General features: G+C 43.5%; 2 protein-coding genes and 1 long non-coding RNA gene across 5 annotated transcripts in view; 2 read left to right on the top strand and 1 right to left on the bottom strand.

Moving 5' to 3' along the window:
• Positions 1–2294, top strand: part of CHN2 (chimerin 2) — a 159630-nt gene extending 157336 nt beyond the window's left edge. The window contains exon 13 of the mRNA XM_039571470.1: positions 442–2294. Within this exon, the coding sequence (XP_039427404.1) occupies positions 442–613 (172 nt within the window). The 3' untranslated portion in view covers positions 614–2294. The remainder of the gene's footprint in view (positions 1–441) is intronic.
• On the bottom strand, positions 1643–10455 carry LOC104689080. Of its 2 annotated transcripts, none has more exons than XR_005604552.1 (4): positions 10373–10455; positions 9210–9457; positions 8390–8560; positions 1643–2804 (listed from the first exon to the last, which is right to left on the bottom strand). It is a non-coding gene; the product is annotated as an uncharacterized LOC104689080 (long non-coding RNA). The 2 variants fall into 2 exon arrangements; XR_751728.4 differs by lacking the exon at positions 10373–10455 and adding an exon at positions 9760–9945.
• Positions 10061–14063, top strand: PRR15 (proline rich 15). 2 transcript variants are annotated; one of them, XM_039571475.1, is made up of 2 exons: positions 10061–10158; positions 10630–14063. In XM_039571475.1, the coding sequence occupies exon 2, from the start codon at positions 10639–10641 to the stop codon at positions 10999–11001; it is 363 nt and encodes a 120-aa protein (XP_039427409.1). In that variant the 5' UTR covers positions 10061–10158; positions 10630–10638; the 3' UTR covers positions 11002–14063. The 2 variants fall into 2 exon arrangements, with proteins under 2 accessions (XP_039427409.1, XP_039427414.1); XM_039571480.1 differs by lacking the exon at positions 10061–10158 and adding an exon at positions 10212–10285.
• The last annotated feature ends 4061 nt before the right edge of the window (positions 14064–18124 follow it).

Here is an 18124-nt window from a genome sequence, read left to right as displayed (position 1 = left end):
TGGTAGTCTAAGGAAAATCCATGCCTGTATTTGAGGAGCACAACCACACCCCCCGTGTGATACACACCAAGCACAACCTGCCAGAGAACTGCAGTCACTGTAGCATAGAGGACTGTTCCATACATCATTTCAATCATGATTATGCTTTTAAAGAAGAAATTTCCACTAATTCTTACACCCTAACAGACAGTCACATGGAAAAATTACTGAAGAGGCACATGAGAGGTGTTTAAAGGCACTAAAAATCAGAGCCCCTCCATAGTTGCACTGTACTTGTTGTGGAAACAGTTATTATATAAAATAAAAATTGTTGCTGAAAAATGTCATTACATATCAGTGCTTGATGTGAAGCAAGACTAAAGACAGAAATGCAGATATTCTTTTTTTCTGGGAAGCAAGCAACTAATTACTTCCTTTTTCTTATTTTTTTTTTTATTTTAGGGTTACCTTGCATGAAAAGGAGAATTTTATGAATGCTGAAAACCTGGGAATAGTGTTTGGACCTACTTTAATGAGACCTCCAGAGGACAGTACCCTTGCTACACTGAATGACATGCGGTACCAGAAGTTAATTGTGCAGATTTTAATAGAAAATGAAGATGTTCTCTTCTAGTCAGAGAGGCATATCTTCAAAGCCGTTTGTTTTAAGATAATTAGTCTGAAGGAAAAGCAACATTTCTTTAAATTTTTTTAAACAGAAAGGAAGAGTTCCTTGACTGCACTTCAATTTCTGCAAAGTTGCAGATGGATGCCAAAATGTTTAGGGAAAGCCTATGTCTCATAGACATATGCCTCTTTGTAGAAGGGAAAAAGAAGGTCAGAAAAAATCCTCTTACCTTGTATCTTTTGCCTTGTCTCAGATGTATATTTGTTTTGAGAAGTTTCAAACAATTTTATTGTTAACTTATTAAGAAACACAAAACGTATTTTAATACGGCTAGAGAAGCAAAAAGGTACTTAATCAGTGTTACTTGTATACACCCTATACATTTCCTTCTTCATGAGACATAATTATATATGTCAATTGTGAAACAGAACCTATATTATAAAGATATTTTTACTTTACCTAGCTGAAAGAATGGCATTTTATTTTAGCAAACTATAAATCAATGCGGTGCATTGATTATTTTCACGTAATTCTTTCCTGCATTTTTGCTATGATATATTGAAAAAATTGCCACTAATGCAGTATTATCCTGACATACCTCTTCCATTGCAAGTGTTTTAAAGGAGAATACCTTTCTTGTGCATATTTCAGCTTTCCTTAGGTTTCTTTGCATTTAGGCACTAGCATCCTAAGATTGTACACTTTTAGCCATTTACTATTTCCCAAAAAATATAGTGTTTTCTCTTTTTTTTTTCCTCCCATGTCAAATACAGTCTTGAGAATTTTTCAAAAGTCCTGGTGGTAGTATCAGTTTCACATGACAGATTTTTCTTGGATTACAGTAATATATGAGTTACGTGATGCTGGGACACTGGATATTTTCTGGCCTTGTTGAAAGTCAGCACTTTCTTGGGTGAATGATGAAGGATTTGGTTTTTCTGTAAAAATTGAGTTATGTTTTGTCATGTTTCTCTATTTATAAATGTACAGTAAATCTGCTAAAATTGTAGGTATTTATCTTGAATGTGTTTCCTGATGGTTTGTTAAAAAAAAAAAAAAAAAGAAAGAAAGAATGTGTAGGACATGTGGGAGCTGGTAAATTTAATTATTACCAAATTTTAATATTTTTCTCCCCTCACAAACATTGACCTACAGAGTTCATAGTCTAACTGCAACTTATTCCTAATGTTAAAACTGTTTCTCAGCATGACGTGTTTCTGCAAGCATAGAAAATCAACATACTTTACTACCAAACACAATTTTCAGTACAAAAAAAAATCTAATACTCCCTCATCTTGATCATTTGTATCATATGTGTGGTAACTCAATGATGCAGTTTCCTGAATTATTTCAGGGAGCACATGTTTCTATTCAAATTGAAAAATATGTGTAACTATGATAATGAAGAGAGGTAGAGGGTATGACTGTAAATTTGTCGTCTTCTAGAGAAATAACTAAGGGCTAGATAGATTAACCCAGATTTCAGAGCAAATGCTAAATAGTCTGAGTTCCCAATACTTCCATAGATCCTCCTGCCTTGTACAGGACTATTTGTTGTAGGTTATGTACTACTTAATACTGTCATAAAAATGATCTGGAAATGGTTTTATTTTGTGAAGTGAAATATGCTTTGTAATTTATGATAGTGTAAATGGAAGGAAAAATCCCATTAAATGTGTTAAAAGAGTTTTGGTGTCTGTCACTGACTACACGGCAAGCTGCCAAACAAAAATCAATTGCTAATTACCATTCTGACATTGCTGGAAACTTTCCTGCTCAAAAATTTAGAACAGTTTTAATGCATGTCGGAGTTTCAGATTGGCACTAGGTTGCCCATACTACCACAGCCAAGCCCATGCACACATTTATTTTCAGAGACCACCCTGAACCACCTCTGTGCAAAACTTCAAGCAAGCAATGAATCCCAGCATCAATCTAATCAATATCTGAGAAGCAAAGCCATCAGAGTATTTTTCCACACCCTTGAACACAGACATTTGACTCACAATGATTTTCTTTATTTTTTTCTGGTCAGTTCAGTTATGAGGGTTTTTTTAAGGCAGCACACGGGTAGCTTTAGCTTGTCTCACCATCTGGAGTCTCCAACACATGTCCCATCTTAAGGATTTGATGACAGTACAAGGCAGTGTGCCTAGGAGCACCCATGCTTCGTATCTGGAGAGCAGAAGTTTCTCATCTGTTGGACAGAAGAATGAGTATGATTCTGCATCTTAAAACAAATATCTACTAAATTGTTCATGTTTCACTTGGCTAACTGATCAGCCGACGTCCAGCATCCTCGGGGCATATTGAGAACGGAGGTAAAAGGACCCTGTCCCCTCCACACCTCATTAGTGCCACCTTGTGCTGCGCCTGCTTCATCTCTTGTGTTGCACTTGCCGTGGCCATCACTGCTGCACCTGGGATTGAGCTGCACAGCTGAGGTCAGACCGTTTCACATTCACCATTTGAGGAAATAAAAAGGCAGGAGACTTCCCTTTGCAAAACTGACTGCTGAAACAGTAGAAAAATCATATTTACCTTTAATGGAAACCTATACTTCAGTACACAGAAAAAAAAATGGGTCTGACTGGATTAAACCGAATCCTTCTCTTTGCTTCAAAGCATTCAGCAAGAGTATGATGAGTTATCTCACATGAAGCACTAGCAGAGAGTGTAAGAGTCCTTTGGAAGATGCTCCAGGAGGCTGTGTGTGAGCCCATGTCACTTCCCTGCTAGGTCATTTCATCTCGAGTAGAACACAGTTCTGCACCTCTGGGAGCAGCTGAGGTACCAGTGTCTGACTGCAATGGATCCTGCCTGCAGCCAGGTGTTCAGCAGAAACCTTGTTCCCCTCCAGCTACTGGAGAAGGCCTTTGGTGAAACAGCAAGGCCCCTCCTGCAGCCACCCACTCCCAATTCCTGTCTGCCATTCAACCATCCCTATGTTCTGGGTGATGCTCTGTGCCCCCTCACAGTGACTGGGGTGAGACAACTTGCCTTGCATAAGGCAGAAGTGTCTTAGCCACAATCAGTGAAACATTACATCAAGTTATGTTAATGATTTGTAAGGTGGTAGCTTTCCAAAGTGCCGTGGAACAGTTGACATCTCCTCTTTATACTCATCTTTGTGAGACTCACTGCTGTCAGGTTTAAATATTTGGAGCCCTCCAGAGGAGGGCTGAGGCTCCTGAGCACAGGAATTGTTTTCTGACACCACCACGCTGGAGACAGGCAGCATGCTCTGTGTGCACACATGTCCTGAAAGGGCACTGGACAGGGAACTGTCAAAGGGTTTCCTCAAATGAGACACCGATTCGGGGCTCCTCCACCCAGAGACCAGTTGCTGTGAGGCTTAATTATCTCTCTCCTGCTGTCAAATACTGCTGGAATTGGACAAAGGATGTAGAAGTTACTGAGGAAGAAGAGTTTGTGAGGGGGAGGGGGGAAAGAGAAACAAAGTGCATAGTAAGGGAAACTTTTTTTTAATATGAAGTTACAAAGTACAAAGACAGAGCTTTGTTCTCAGCTCTGTGCTGTGCGAGCTGAGGTCAGTTTAAGCTTCAAAACAGGTCTAACAGAGGACAAATCTGGGTGAATTGGAACCACATTCATTTTATTTCTAATGAAGACGTCAGACTACACTTTCCCCCACACTTAGCATTCTCAAAGCTCATACAATATGTGAGTCTTATTGACAGAGCCCGTGCTACAGGAGCACTTGGCCTAAGACCCTGGGAAGGAATGTATCAGGTCTGGGGTCTCTTCTGAAACAAGGTTTTTGACAGACCTGAGCTGTGCATTACTGGCAAATGCAGTACACGGGAGGGAGAAGGGATTGCAGGTGTGGTATTGAGCTAAATTCTGATCTTAGAGAGACCTTGGAGAGGTGCTGGGAATACCTGGAGTAATAAATAGCTGGGCTGAATCATAGAATCACAGAATCATAGAATAGTTTGGGTTGGAAGGGACCTTTAAATGCTATCTAGTCCAACTCTTCTGCAACCTCCCTGCAGGAACCTGTCTGGCCATCTTCTTATCTCTTTATTGGCAAGTACAGAGTGAAGTTCTGCAGAAAAGAGAGGAAGAAAATTCCAGTGCAAATAGACCCCCTACCCATAACCAGGGACTGAAAGCACAAAAACTCTTGAGGAGGGAGGTAATTCACAAACACTTAGGCAAGAAGAATGCCATCTAACTGGATCTTCAAAGCAGAATTACATTGATATCCCTACAGCTATCTAAAGGGAATGAAGAGACTGTAGGGCTGACAGAGATAAGGGTGAGAGCATCAATACGCTTTAAGTTCTTTAGCTGTAGAGATTAATCCCTTGATTAAAGATAATGGTTAAGGTTCAGAAATCTGAACCTTAGGGAACTAAGATTATTGCTGAATGCTCTAGGGGTAGCAGATGCAGGACATCAGTGCATCTTACATGGGGGCCATACTTTACATTATCTTTCTTCAAAAGCATGGTTTTTCTGAATATAGTTGTGCTGATGCTACAGGTAGTGCCAGGACTGGACGTTCAGCACCTGAAGGCCATGGATTATTGCAGGATGTTTTAAGGACTGCAGTTAGGAAGAAAGTTTCTGTCAGAGCTTTGTAAGCTACAGCCAGTGCTTTGTAAGCTACAGTAGAAATGAACATCTGCTTATAAGTAGAGAAACTGTCTGGGTTGAGTTTACAGCAGATTTGGGGGTGGCACAAACCAAGGTTGCCACTGGAAGTTGCTTTCACTGCAGGGACTGACAAGGTGCCAGCCAAAATACTCTCTCTTTTCTTGAAAGTATGAGCCATTTGTTACCACTAAAAGGAATGTTAGAATGAGGAGTAGGGTTAGATTTAGGGTTTGGAACTGTAAATCTTGGAGAGCATAAATTGCTGCCAGCCATATTTGTAGATACCTTAATTTCTGTTCCACTGTAGGGCACATATGATGATCAATGTGCATTAAAAAATCCATATTAATTACCACATGCTGCTGCCCAAGAACTTCAGGAGACTGGGCTCCGTAGGTACCCATAACATCCACTGGTAACAGGGTTAGGTTAGGAATCCAAATATTGAGGAACCAGTAATGTCACTGCAAGCTGCACAGCCCTCAGTATTAGGAGTAGGGATGATGTCAATAAGGGGCTATTGTTCATGGCGGGGTTTTTGTTGTTACAAACATGAGTGTCACGGTTGCAATTAAAGTAGGAATTAGGGACAGACCTTGGAAATCTAAAGCCTGAAGGACTGAGTGGTTCCCAAAGTTGTGAAAACTGCAGGATGCTGGTATCACTAATGATCATTCAATCTGTGGATTCTCTGGTTAAGAATAGGGATATTGGATGAACGGACTTTTTTGCAAGGCCTGCAGAGCTAGGAAGGGTAATGGTGTCAATAGTCACCATATATATCCATATTTTTCTCATCTGCTGAAGGAATAGGATCTTAGTTTTATCTTCAGATACTGTAAGGGTGAAAGAGAGGACAAATGTTAAGAGTTTGGGATTAAAAGATTCAGACTGAGTATGCTGCTGGACATACAAATGTAAGAATAGGGCTGGTGTCAGAGGCTGGCTGGGAACTGAAAATTGGAGGAGCTGTGTTTATGGTCTGTTTTGATGAAGTTTTGGCCTTCCTTATAGTTATGAGTATTTTAGGTAAAGTTTCAGAATCTGTTGAGTTCTGAGACAGATTTATTCAGGCAGCTGAACTTCCCATTGAATGAGGATGAGCACCAGCACTAAGCTAACAGCTTGCATTCTGCTACAAGACTAGTTCCCTTCACAGAGCTACCTTAGGGCCTGTGTAAATAAAGATATTGTCTGCCTTAGTGTTGGAAGTAAGATCAGAAAACTTAAGATTATATCTGTGCCAGTCAATGAAATGGAGTCAAGGCAGTCATGCCCAATCCATATCACACTGTACTTAAATGAGGTCCTCTCAGGGGCCCACGGTGTCACCTGTGGCTTTTGAGAGGCTTTTTTTTCTAGAAGCACTGCTTCAAGAATTGTGCAAGGGCTGTGTTTCAGCCCATCAAACTGCTGTTTTCATAGTCAGAGGCTATGATGCAATGCATGTCCTAGACTGTTACATGAGGAGTGGTTGTGAACTGAGTGTTTGGAGGGTGCAAAGCTATGGAGGGGACAAACTTGTGTAGTTTCATCCATTCCACCTAAGGGGAATAATCCTTTGCTCTCACTGCCTTGAAACCATGCCTGACCAGTGCACAAAGACTGACAGAGGCCCAAATTCGAAATTATGCCAGGGAGTCACCACTATAAGCTACATATACCAAGTGCAGGGTTCAAACCCATGCCCTAGTTCTAATTTTTTTTTTTTTCTTGGCAGGGCAGACATAGACTGGTAATGAATACTGTAGATCCACAGTCTTGAGCAGCAGCCTGGTTTCAACAGGGAAGATGGTCTCGCCCATTATAAAAGGGTTGGAGTCCTTCCTGTGGTTATTATAGTAAAAGCTAAGATTTGAGAAGCTGCTAGCACTTGGAAATCTCAATCTATGAAAAATTAAGTTACTGCTGCCTTCTTCTGAATTGGCAGCTTGATACAGATGGGACACAGTTGTTTGTGTGGTCTTTTCCTGTACACAGAAGTCCACAGAGGTTTAAATTAACATGACATTTAGGCTCTGAGACTTAGGAGTTACAAGAACCAGTTTCATTGCTGAATGCTAAAGGGCCAACTTGTGCCAGCAGGTATTAGTGTTGCTTTTTTTTTTCTGAGTCAATTACTCAGTTGTATTTCAGGGTTAAAAGTTTAATTGAAACTTGAGGAACCAAATATGTTGAATATTACTGGGAATATGCACCTTGGCAGAGCTCTGCTCTCTATAGGTGCCAGTGCCATATGCTCTTTTCAGTTGGCCTGAACATGTCCTTGGCCTTAAGGCTAGCATTTGAGAAACCTGCATTTCAAACATCCAGTATATTGGCTGGATGGTCTGGGGTTTCAGGGTAAATGAGAGCTCTGACAGCAATATTCACTAGGGCATTTTATGCTTCTGGGCGTCCCCTTGGTATAATTGTAATTGCATTTAATATCAGAGTTTTGGAAACCAAAGGGTTCCATGGTTTTGGGAAGGCTGATGTCTGCAGTGGATGGTGCCTCTCTTGTCGTGCTAGTAGAGATGGGTCCCCTCAACACAATTAGGTGAGAGTGTGGTTTGGCAATCCAAGCTTTCCAGAGCCCAGTTTCAGCTTGAGCACAGCAGGGTCTGCAAAGTTTGGAAAAAGGACAGTGGGAACTGCAACAAGCACTACTCTTTTTTTATTCACTGCAGTAAGTTAGGGGTTGTAAATAAGATTAGTTTGAGGGCTGACATCAAAATCAGTCTTTGAGAATCTATATCTCGAAAATACCAGGATATTTCTGAATTTTGGAGAGCCTGCAGAATTATGAAGAATCTTATGTCAATATGGTCCAACTGTACAAAAAAGGAGCATGTTATAATGTGAAAAAAGGGCCCTAGTGTTTTATTTTGCAGTGTACTGGGGCATCTGTTAGAATCCTGCACAGACACCCCAGCTGGGACTACAAAACCCCACTGCTTTTTATCACAGCCTCCTGCAAAGACAGGACAGAATTTAACTGCAGCATTCTTATTAAATGAATGTGCTGTCCAACTTCCATGCATTGAAATAGGTTATTTACTTTTCTGTTTAAATAAACACTGTAAATGTATGTATCCTGAAAGAATACAAGTACTTGCAGCAAGAAAGGGAGAGAGCATACATTCTCACTGTCAGAGTTGTTTTTGTATAAACACTAACCTTAGTGACAATCTTGTGGAACAGCATGTTGTGACTTTCAAAAGCAGAGCAGGTTTTGCTGTCCTCCTGCACCACCACATACTCATGCAGGCAGCATCCTCCCACTCCCACGTCTCTTACAAAGCTTTCCAAACTGCCTCTCTCTTTTCAGCAAACTCTGCTTTCAGTACACTGTCAAAAAGGAAAAATCTCTCATTATAGGACTCTTTGAAATGGGTTTAACTGAAAAAAAACCACACTGATTTGAAGTAAATTTGGCATTTTGTGAGCTAAGAGGTCAGGTGTATGGCAGCCTATTTGCAGAGTGAAAGCTGTAAAACACAACCAGTAAAATTTTTTTTTTTTTTTTTTTTTTTTTTTTTTTTTTTTTTTTGTGAAAAGAGCATTTAAAAATACTACCTTTATTTCCCTTTTTCCCAGGCACTTCCCTGGGACACAAGATGGAGAGAGATGCTGGGGTTGTCTTTCTCTACAGATACAAGTGAGTAGCAGAGCAGGAGAAACTTGACCCTATGGTTTACTGCTGCCCTTGGCCCAAGAGAGCCTGATGCCCTGAGGCTTTGTCTTGGAAAATGTTAGTTGCTTACTTGTTAGGAGGGAATGTAAAGGCTGTCTTTTATCACTGGAAGTTAGTGTTTCATTCCATAGAAGAATTTTTTTGGTGTTGAATTTAATTACTATGATAGTTTGGAGTACTTTCAAGTGTGTATGCTTCCCTAGCCAAAAGCCTTTGCCTTTGAAGAGGACAATCTACAGAGTAACATAAGTGCATCCCCCAGGCTCCTCTGCCTCAGTAGCCTGCATTCACCAATTTCCATACCTCTTTTCTTTATGGACTATTCAGGGAAGCTGCAAGTAGCAGAAGTTGATCTGCAAAAGAAGATGAGGCTGAAATATGATGCTTTCGCACACTCTTCCACACCATCATAGGCATCTTTGAGTGGCTGACTGGGTAGCTGATGGGAAGGGCGTTAGGAATCAAATGCATATTACATGGCATAGTTCTCCAAGAACAAATCATCACTTGTAACACATGGTGTGGCACAAGCAAATCTTTTTTTCTTCTTTCTGGGTAAATAAAAAAAGTGAAGTCGTTTGTATGGCCATATATCCATCAGCACACATAAAGTCAAAGTCCCAATGCTAAGTCAGTTTGAATACAACTGTCAGTGTGACCTGCAGCTCCACTCGTTTTTTAAAGAAGGGCAGTTAACCACAATTCTATTTTCTTCAAGGCTATAAAATACCCACCCACGCACATGCATCACGTGCACAAACAAAAAGCAGTGATATTTTGTTTCAGCCATGCACGCTGGCAACTGCGCATCCAGCCACCCTCGGCAATCCCGGATCTCACGGCGCTGCTTCACCTGCGCTGAGGCTTCCTGCTCCGCCTCCTCTTCCTCTTCCCCCTGTCTCTCCTCCGCCGGGTCTGATTGCAGGGCACACCGACCCTCCTCCCTGCAGCCCCGCGGACTCGGGGCCGGCCCCTCCTACCCCGTCGCGCGGGAGCCGGGCAGGTGAGCGGGAGCCGCCCGGCCCCGGGGCTGGCCGGGCCGCCGCTCCGCCCACGGGGCGAGCCGCGGGGCCGGCCGGCACCTGCCGCCGCTCCGCTCCGCACCGCCCCGCACAGCCGCCCGGCCGCCCTCCCCGCCGGCCGCTGCCCTCCTTCCCCGCCGCGCCGGGGCACCGCGGGGCCGTGCGGCGGCAGTGGCCGCGCTTCCCGTGGGGCAGGAGGGTGCTCCCGCAGCGCCGGGCGGGCGCCGCAGGTCAGTGTCGCCTCCCGTACCTGTTGCGCAGGGAGCTGGGGGGCGGGGAGAGGAGGGAGGGAGAGAGGGGAGCTCCAGGACGCCCCGGGCTCCCGGCCTCGTCTCGCGGGGACGCAGCAGCCCCAAGGTACCGGACCTCGGGTCTACTTCTGGAGATGGGGGGTGGCGAGTGCAGGGAGTGGGTCCCGCGGCTCAGCTCCGGGGCTTTATTTACCTGTGACTGTGCGAGCCGCGCACGGAGGCGGGCGGCGCTTCCGAGCCGCTCGACGGGGCGCAGAGCCTCCCCCCGTGCCCGCCCGGCCGCCGGCGCAGGACCCGTCCCTCCCCGCTGGCCGCTCCCGGGCGCCGGGCACACCTCCCCGGCAGCGGTGCCCGCCCCCCGGTGCTGGGCAAGAGGGGTCCCGGCGCCGCCCGAGCGGGGAGGCGGTGTGCCCAGCTGCCAACCTGCCCTCGCCCTCTTCTTCCCCGCAGGAGCCCGAGATGGCGGACAGCGCCGCGGCCACCGCCGCTCCTCGGGCCGGCGTGAAGAGCTCGGCGGGGCCCTGGTGGAAATCGCTGACCAGTAAGAAGAAGCACAAGGAAGCGGCGGTAGCCCCTCCGCACCCCGCCGCCAGCGAGACCCCCACCGACCCCCCCAGCCCCGACGGCCGGGAGGAGCAGCCCCCTCCTTTCGGCAGCGGCGATGCCGCGGGAACGGGAGTCGGCAGCCGGCGGAGCCTCCGAGTGTCGCACTCGGGCCGCTTCAAGGAGCGGCGGAAGGTGCGCACCTCGCTGCTGGCCGACAGCCCCGAGGTCTTCGACGGCGGCGGCGCACCAAGCCATGCCGCCCAAGGGGCCGAGTAGCCCAGGAGGACATTGCCGAGGAGCTGCCACTGGATGGGTGGCCGGAGAACTGGCGGGACAGGCGGCCGGAGTCAGTGACTGCCCCACAGCTGTGCTTGGACCCATGCTTGGTGACCTGTAGGCGTGTGGCAGCGGCCTCCCGGACACTGCGGGGAGCCCGGCACCGCTGCCAGGCGACGGAATCGCGTGTTGTGTTACATGAGCACCGCCAATACCAAACCCCCGGATGATGGGACGATGTGATTGTCTTTAAAAAAACCCACAGATAAACACCCCACTCCCTGTACTGTGGTGAGCGGACTCAGAGGTGCTATCCCAAGGCCGATGGTGGGGTCTCTGAACCTTCCCGCAGCCCTTGCCAGGAGCCAGCGTGTTGACTTCTGGGGCCTGTGACCCAGCTCCTTTTGGCTCTCAAGCCGAGGAGGCGCAACAAAGTGCTCTTATCTAATTTCAGGGCCGAGGACCTCCGGCGGTGCCGAAAGCGCGCCTGTCCTGCCGTTAGCCACGAACACATCCTCCGCCCCCCACGGGGGTCAAAAGAGAGGTATTGTGAGGGGCAGGCTCTTGCATTCCCTCATGTCCCACATCAGATCACATTTACACATGGAAAAGGCAGGACCATGCTGGTGTTCTCCCTCTTCTTACTGTGTTGTTGAGCAGATGTTTCAGAGACTGGTCCCTCATAGTTATGTTCAGAGGGAGGCCCATGTTGTCTAGCAATTCGCACTATTTGTCCAGGGGATACATGATTTTTGCATAATTGGTGATAACTGGCATAATGAAGCTCCAATGAAGAACTTGTGTGATAAGATGCAAACATTGTTCTGGGAGATGAGACCAGCCCTGGAGAGCACAAGCAGGGTTGCAGTTCTAATGTGGAAATAGGCTTGGGTACCCCTGGAAGTGTTTACTGTTTACCACGTCCAAGGTTTTTGAAGCAAGGTTAAGTGCCCCAGGATTTCTTATTATGGTGAGATAATTTGCTTTCACTTGAGCAGTTATCTGCTCCCTCTAAGTGCTCTTGGATTTTTGGACGAGTAAATATAAGCCAGATTTGTACTGGTGGTGCGTGCCTTACAGAGCAAAATTAGTTAAAAACACTTGGCAATTATACATTTCTTGATAATAGGTGATGTAGCAACAACTGACTTATTTATTTTAAAAGCATTTGCAATATACTTTATATTGTTAAAATGGTTTTAGACCTTTTCTGAATACAAGATACTACATAATGGCAGGGACTGAAGATTATTTCCTAACAGTCAAGTATTTTGCAGTTATGATTTTGTTTGGTTGTAACTAATCATTTGCGGTCAATTAAAAATAAAAAGTGACTGGAAAGGAAATAAGAACTGAGTTCCAGTTGAAAATGTGGATTAAACCGGCCACTGACAATCACTGAAATGATGCACTAGGTGCTGGGCAAGTGCCCCATGGTTCAATGTGCACAATAATATGTAATGAGCCTTGAAAGCTCCTGTGCAATAAACTCAAGACAACCTAACTGCTGAGGTGCTCACTGGTCATTCACTCCTTCAGACTCTGGAACCCAAGGACAAAGGGACTATAGCATCAAATTGATTTCCATGAAAGCTTTTTCTTTTTCACCCACTGTGTAGATACTTGCTTTTTAAATTTCATTTAGTAAAACTACAAGGTACTGGATTTGGACTGCCTTTTTATGTTGTTGACTCCGTGCTGAGCAAGCAAAGATCTGGGGCAGGGTGAGGGGAGCTCTTTAAACTTTCTCATCAGAGGTGCTTTTCTTATGGGAGGCCTCTTCAGTCAAGGGGCATCTGAAAGACTTCTCTTGAGAAGAAGCAATTGGAGCAAACCTATTCTTGGAAAAAGGGGGGTGAGAGAGAAGGAGGAAGGTTTAAAAGCTGGAATCAGAGGTGGATAAAGAAGAACCGTATTCCAGTTACGGTTAACCCAGGATGGGAGTGAGGGGGAAGGAGGCAGAAAGGGATGGCTTTCCTGCCAGGGTTGTCATACTACCTTTGGAAGGCAAACTGTTCATGTTTGTCACAGGCAGAAACAGTCTGCCTGTATTTATGTATTCTATGGTCCAAAGAAACGTTTTTGTATGTGTGTCTCCAAAATGGAAGAACAAGTAACTAGAAATTGCACTGATACATTTCTTAACTCCTGTATCTGGTTTGGCATGAGTTCTGTGAGGGTCAAATCCTCAGAACTACCCAGAGGGTGGAGAATGAATTCAGGCTATTGTTTTATATAGCTCATGTAGACGCTTTTCTGTGTTTTTAATCCTTTCACTTTTGTGAAAATACAGTTTCCTCCTCTCTTCTGTACCTCAAAGCTGCATTGTTCTACAGTAAACCTCTGTTTGCTCTTTGGAAATGCCTCAGGTTTGTTAGTTGCAAATCTTTACCTAGGCATAAGAAATCTCCAATTTGGTTTTTATTTGAGAAGTCTGGCATGCTGCTGCTAAGATTCAGTATCAATACTGGTTAATATGTGACTAAATATTAGCCATGTCTTAATCCTTGCATATGATACTTTCATCTTGGAAATTTGGTCAGAATATGGAGTCAATAAACACATGTAAAATGCCTCACAGCCCTCCTCCATCTTTATCCTGACCTTGAGCTGTGGGAAGGAGACGTAATTCTATCTTCCTGCTCAGTCAAATCCTTGCTTCAATGAATATGATAGCAGCCACTGAAAAACTAGATCCATGAGAAAAGGGGCTGACTGCCTCGTCTCACTTTCCTCACCCTCTGTGACAGCAATACCTGCAGCTTAGTGCTCACCCATGTACCAGGAGGAGGGAGAAGGCCTCTTGGCCATAACCAGCCTGTTGCATGGAAATAGTCCTCTTGTTTCTCAGCCTGAGCACCAAATAAAGCTTAAGTAATCTGTACACATGTAAATGAATTAAGCTGATACAGAAAAAAACTCTTGGCATTTTATGGAGCACCTGAATCATTTTTTTTAACCCTTGAAGTGGAAATCATTTCTTATGTATTGGACAATACTTGCTCTGTTGTAACAATAGTGCATTTCTGGGCATTGGATTATTAAAAGGCAGTTTGCACTCTTAATGTGGGTATTTTTCTCATCTTCTTTATAAAGATGATGCATCAGAAAGTAAGTTGAGGAAAAATAGGGTGACTGAAAAAATAAACTTGCAGTTTATTTTTAAAAGCGAACAGTGACATATTGACAAAATAAATGGAAATAAGCAGATGAGGTGAACCTCAGTGGAGTCAGTTCTAGTGCAATTTTCTTAATATTGTCCCAGATACTAAGGATTGCTGGTTTAGGCCAAAAAAAAAATATTTAGCAAATAGAGAACTTTTCAAATAAACTTGCAAAGTATATGCTTGCTTATTCCTGCTCTTGCCAAAACTAAAAATAAATCTCTGAGTGGTTGCCTGGTGAATCATTCCCTGCTATTGTAGGTTGGTCAGTCTGGACCTCAACACAGATTATAGGGAGCACCTGCAGAAAATGATCCTAAATTGGAAACGCTGGAATAAATGCCTTGAAAGCCTCAAGACTTCTAACCTCAGATGTTATGTCAGGGTATGACTTAAACTGAACTGAGAGAATGGAGCAGGGACCTTACCGTACAGGGGAAGAGAAGAGTCTTCACTGTTTGGAGGGTTGTTTAGTTGGTTTTTTTTTGGGGGGGGGCGGGGGGGGGGGAAAGAGAGTTGTAGGCTTTTTGAGTTTGGTTTTGGTTTTTGGGGTTTTTTTTGGTTTGGGGTTTTTAGGGGTTTTTATGGCAGTAGTGGTGGTTTTTTTGGTTTGTGGTTTTTTTAGTTCTCTCTTCATTTTAGTGCCACCAGTGATAATTTTATATTTAAAATATCAAGTCTCTTATCCCTTAGCAAGATAACCTCATATGAAGGCTAAAATCTGAAGGACAGAGCTCCTGGCCTTGGCCTGGCCAGGGCAGCTGGATGCTCCACCTTAAAGCCCATGTTTAATTTGGCTCATTTAAGCAGCTGGTATCTCATCAGAAGGCAAGCTGTTTCAAGTGCATGCACAAACTGGAAGCTCATTTTGCTGCCTCTTGGGATTCTATCTGGTAGAACAAAACAAAGAAACCCAAACCTGGTATTTTCTAAGATGCCTTTTAAAAGCTGGAGCAAGAGAGGGTTGGTTATAGAATGATATTTGAGACCATATAATTACACTGTTTCCAAAAGCAAACCTTTCCCCTTCATCACTAATTTATTATAAATAAGGTGGGAGACCTGCTGGCTGTGATTTTTCATTTCAGAATACAACAAAAGAAAGAAAGTTGCTCAGTTTTATAGACACCAGAAGTAGTGAAGTAGTTTATCAGTTTTTCCTTAATGACACATCTGAAATTCACAAGTAGCTCTAAGAAACAGTATTTGAATGTAGTCCTCAGCTAAAGCATATTGATTAGCAGCTGCAGCTTATGAATTTGATTTACTGCCCATTTTATCTAGATAAAGCAATATAACATCAGCTAACACGTGTTTTGGGGATAGCAAGTGGTTTTCCATGATAGCTGTAAGGCATAGTTTTAAACAAAGAATCTACCCTAGTGAGTAATCCTCATCAGATCTAAACATCATGTTTCTTGCAAGTAAAATGAGATAGAATGGTTTTCTTCAGGGTATTAGTTACCAGACTATTGGGTGTTTCCGGATGTGGGAAATAGGCTTGATTCTCAGACACAAGCCTGTGTGTTCTGTGAATCTTCTGCTGCCTGTTTGCAATGTCTCAGGTCTTTCCCCTCATCCAAAGTTATTCATCGTGCTAGTTCCTTTTACATCAGGAGGTAAACAGCATGACTCTCCCCATTACCGAAAATAAGAACCATACCTCTGTATGCCTGTTGAAGTGAAAAATTACAGGTAGTGTGCACTTGAACTTTGGTGACTCACTTTTTTTTTCCCACTGCTGACTTAAGTTCATTTTGCTTTCCAGGTCTTTGTTTTATCCTCAGTCTGTAAATGTTTGAGCAGATAAACTGTCCGCTGATCTCACAGGAGCTTCTCAGTGACAGGAGAGTGGGCAGCACTTCAGTGGCCAAGGGAAAAGTTAAAATAGGTCTATTTCTGGGTTCTTTCCCACTGAATTTTATGAACAGGAGCAGAACTGAGCCTTAGTTTTGATTCTGGAACTATGACTACCTGGGAAACAGAAGGAGCCTCATAGTCTGTGCATTCTTGGTTGTGTTTATCTTGGCATGTGCTTTCAGTGATAAGTTTCCAAAAACCAGAATTGGTTCACCTGTCCTGTTTAACATCATTGGGCCCAGGACTAGGACCATGGTGTAAACTTCAAAGAGAAATCCTGCCAACAGTACTTCCTAGAAATGCTGTAGCTCAGACCTCTGCAAAAAGGAGGAGGAGGAGGGAGGAGGATGAGAGAAAAACGTATTTTCTGACTTCTCTATTCTTGTGTTCCTTTCTTGGTATACCAGTGCTAAAACAATCTCCCTGCTAGACCCTAAAACAGCTAGAGAAGTAGAGTTTATGAAATAGGCAGATGTACAGAATATAGAAGGAAAGCATTTTGCACTGGCACGCATTTAAGGAAGAGACAAACCCACGGCTAGATACTGCACTGGGCATTTAGAGGTAGTTTAATTCTTCCTGCAAGGCTGGCAAGTTATGTTTTGTTCCTGGCTCAATTCTCAGCTGACTAACAGTAGATAGGAAAATGCCTCTAGGTAATATATTAGCTATCACAGGTGTTAATTAACATCTGCTGAATTGCCTCTGAAATGGCAAAGAGTGAAAAAGTGAAGAATCACCTTAGAACAGCAAACATTCCTGACTATGACTGAAATCACATAAGCTTTGAAAAGCTGAGGCCCCATTTTAAATTATCAGTTGAAGCACTTAAAATATTATCTGTTTTTGTTGATGACAGGTATTTTTCCTTAATCTGTATATTTTTATTTTTCTGCTGTAATAGTTTACCATGCAGATACCTTTTTAATGAGTATTCTTACACACTTACCTCTTCTGCTGAAACAGAAATTTGGCTGAGCTTATCACCTGCAAAAGGTTTCCATAAAATTTGAAGATATACCTATGACTTATGCATAAACTTAAACTCATAACAATACCTTGCAGTAGTGGCGAGCTCTGGAGAAGTGAGTTCACCTGAAGACTGATCCTTTCATCTTCCTGAAAAGAAGCATGCATCATTCCTACTTTAAAGAAAGGAAATGCAGGATATAGGGCTAATGTAAAGCTTCTAAATGTGTGAACAAAATTATGCATTAAGTCTGAGAATAGAAATCAGACTGTGCCAAAACTACCTAAGTAAACAAAGGTGTAATAAGCGGTGGCAAGAATGTCAAATGGGCTTTCTAAAGTTTTAGACCTCTGAGAGGAACCTTTGGGTGTGTGGGAGTTTTAACATGACTTAAACTTAGCACATCATTGCACAGCGTCTTCCAGGGCATGGCTGAGACTTCAACGAGAACCAGAGACGGGCAGAAGGGGAATTGCATCTGTGGCATTGGCATCCCACTTGCACACATAGGAAAAACAATTTAGTTATATCCTAAGATGTGTATGTAAACCAGTGTGATTGTGTGGGAATATGTCTTCCCTCCTGCACCTGCAGATTTCCAGTGTGGTCAAAGGGTCACACTGACAAAGGCATTGAGGTGTCTGATTCCATTTACTTCAGTGGTGTCTCAGTACCCTTGTGGCTCTAAGCTTCAGTAAAACCTCATAAAAAAGGGACTGCAATTACACAAAACTGTCAAAATTGTACTAGATGAGAAGGTTAAAAAGGAAAATTTCTGGTTTATTTACCAGTGCAAATGGAATTAACAATGCAAAAAAGCTGCCTAATATCACATGTATTCTTTATTCTGTATTTTCAGCTGTTTGTGCTGAAGTAGTGTAGCTGCTTTCTCCCCTCCTCCCTGGTATATTCTTGCTTTCCAGCTGCTATTTGATCTTTTCCAGTCTCGACTTGAAATTATTCCTTAGTGAACCTCAGCCCCGTGTAGCATTTCGGCAGGGCTATTGTTCTTTTGTCCACTGCCTGTAGATCAGCTTTTACTGCTAAACAGCTTCTTTATAAACCCCAATGGAACCTTCTCTCGTGCTTTTGTTTGCTTTGAGAACAAGACCAAAGGTTGAAGAGAGTT

Source organism: Corvus cornix, chromosome 2, assembly GCF_000738735.6.
Source record: "Corvus cornix cornix isolate S_Up_H32 chromosome 2, ASM73873v5, whole genome shotgun sequence".
Taxonomy (NCBI): domain Eukaryota; kingdom Metazoa; phylum Chordata; class Aves; order Passeriformes; family Corvidae; genus Corvus; species Corvus cornix.
Note: the sequence above shows the minus strand (reverse complement) of the source record. Positions and strands in the feature narration are given on the sequence as shown.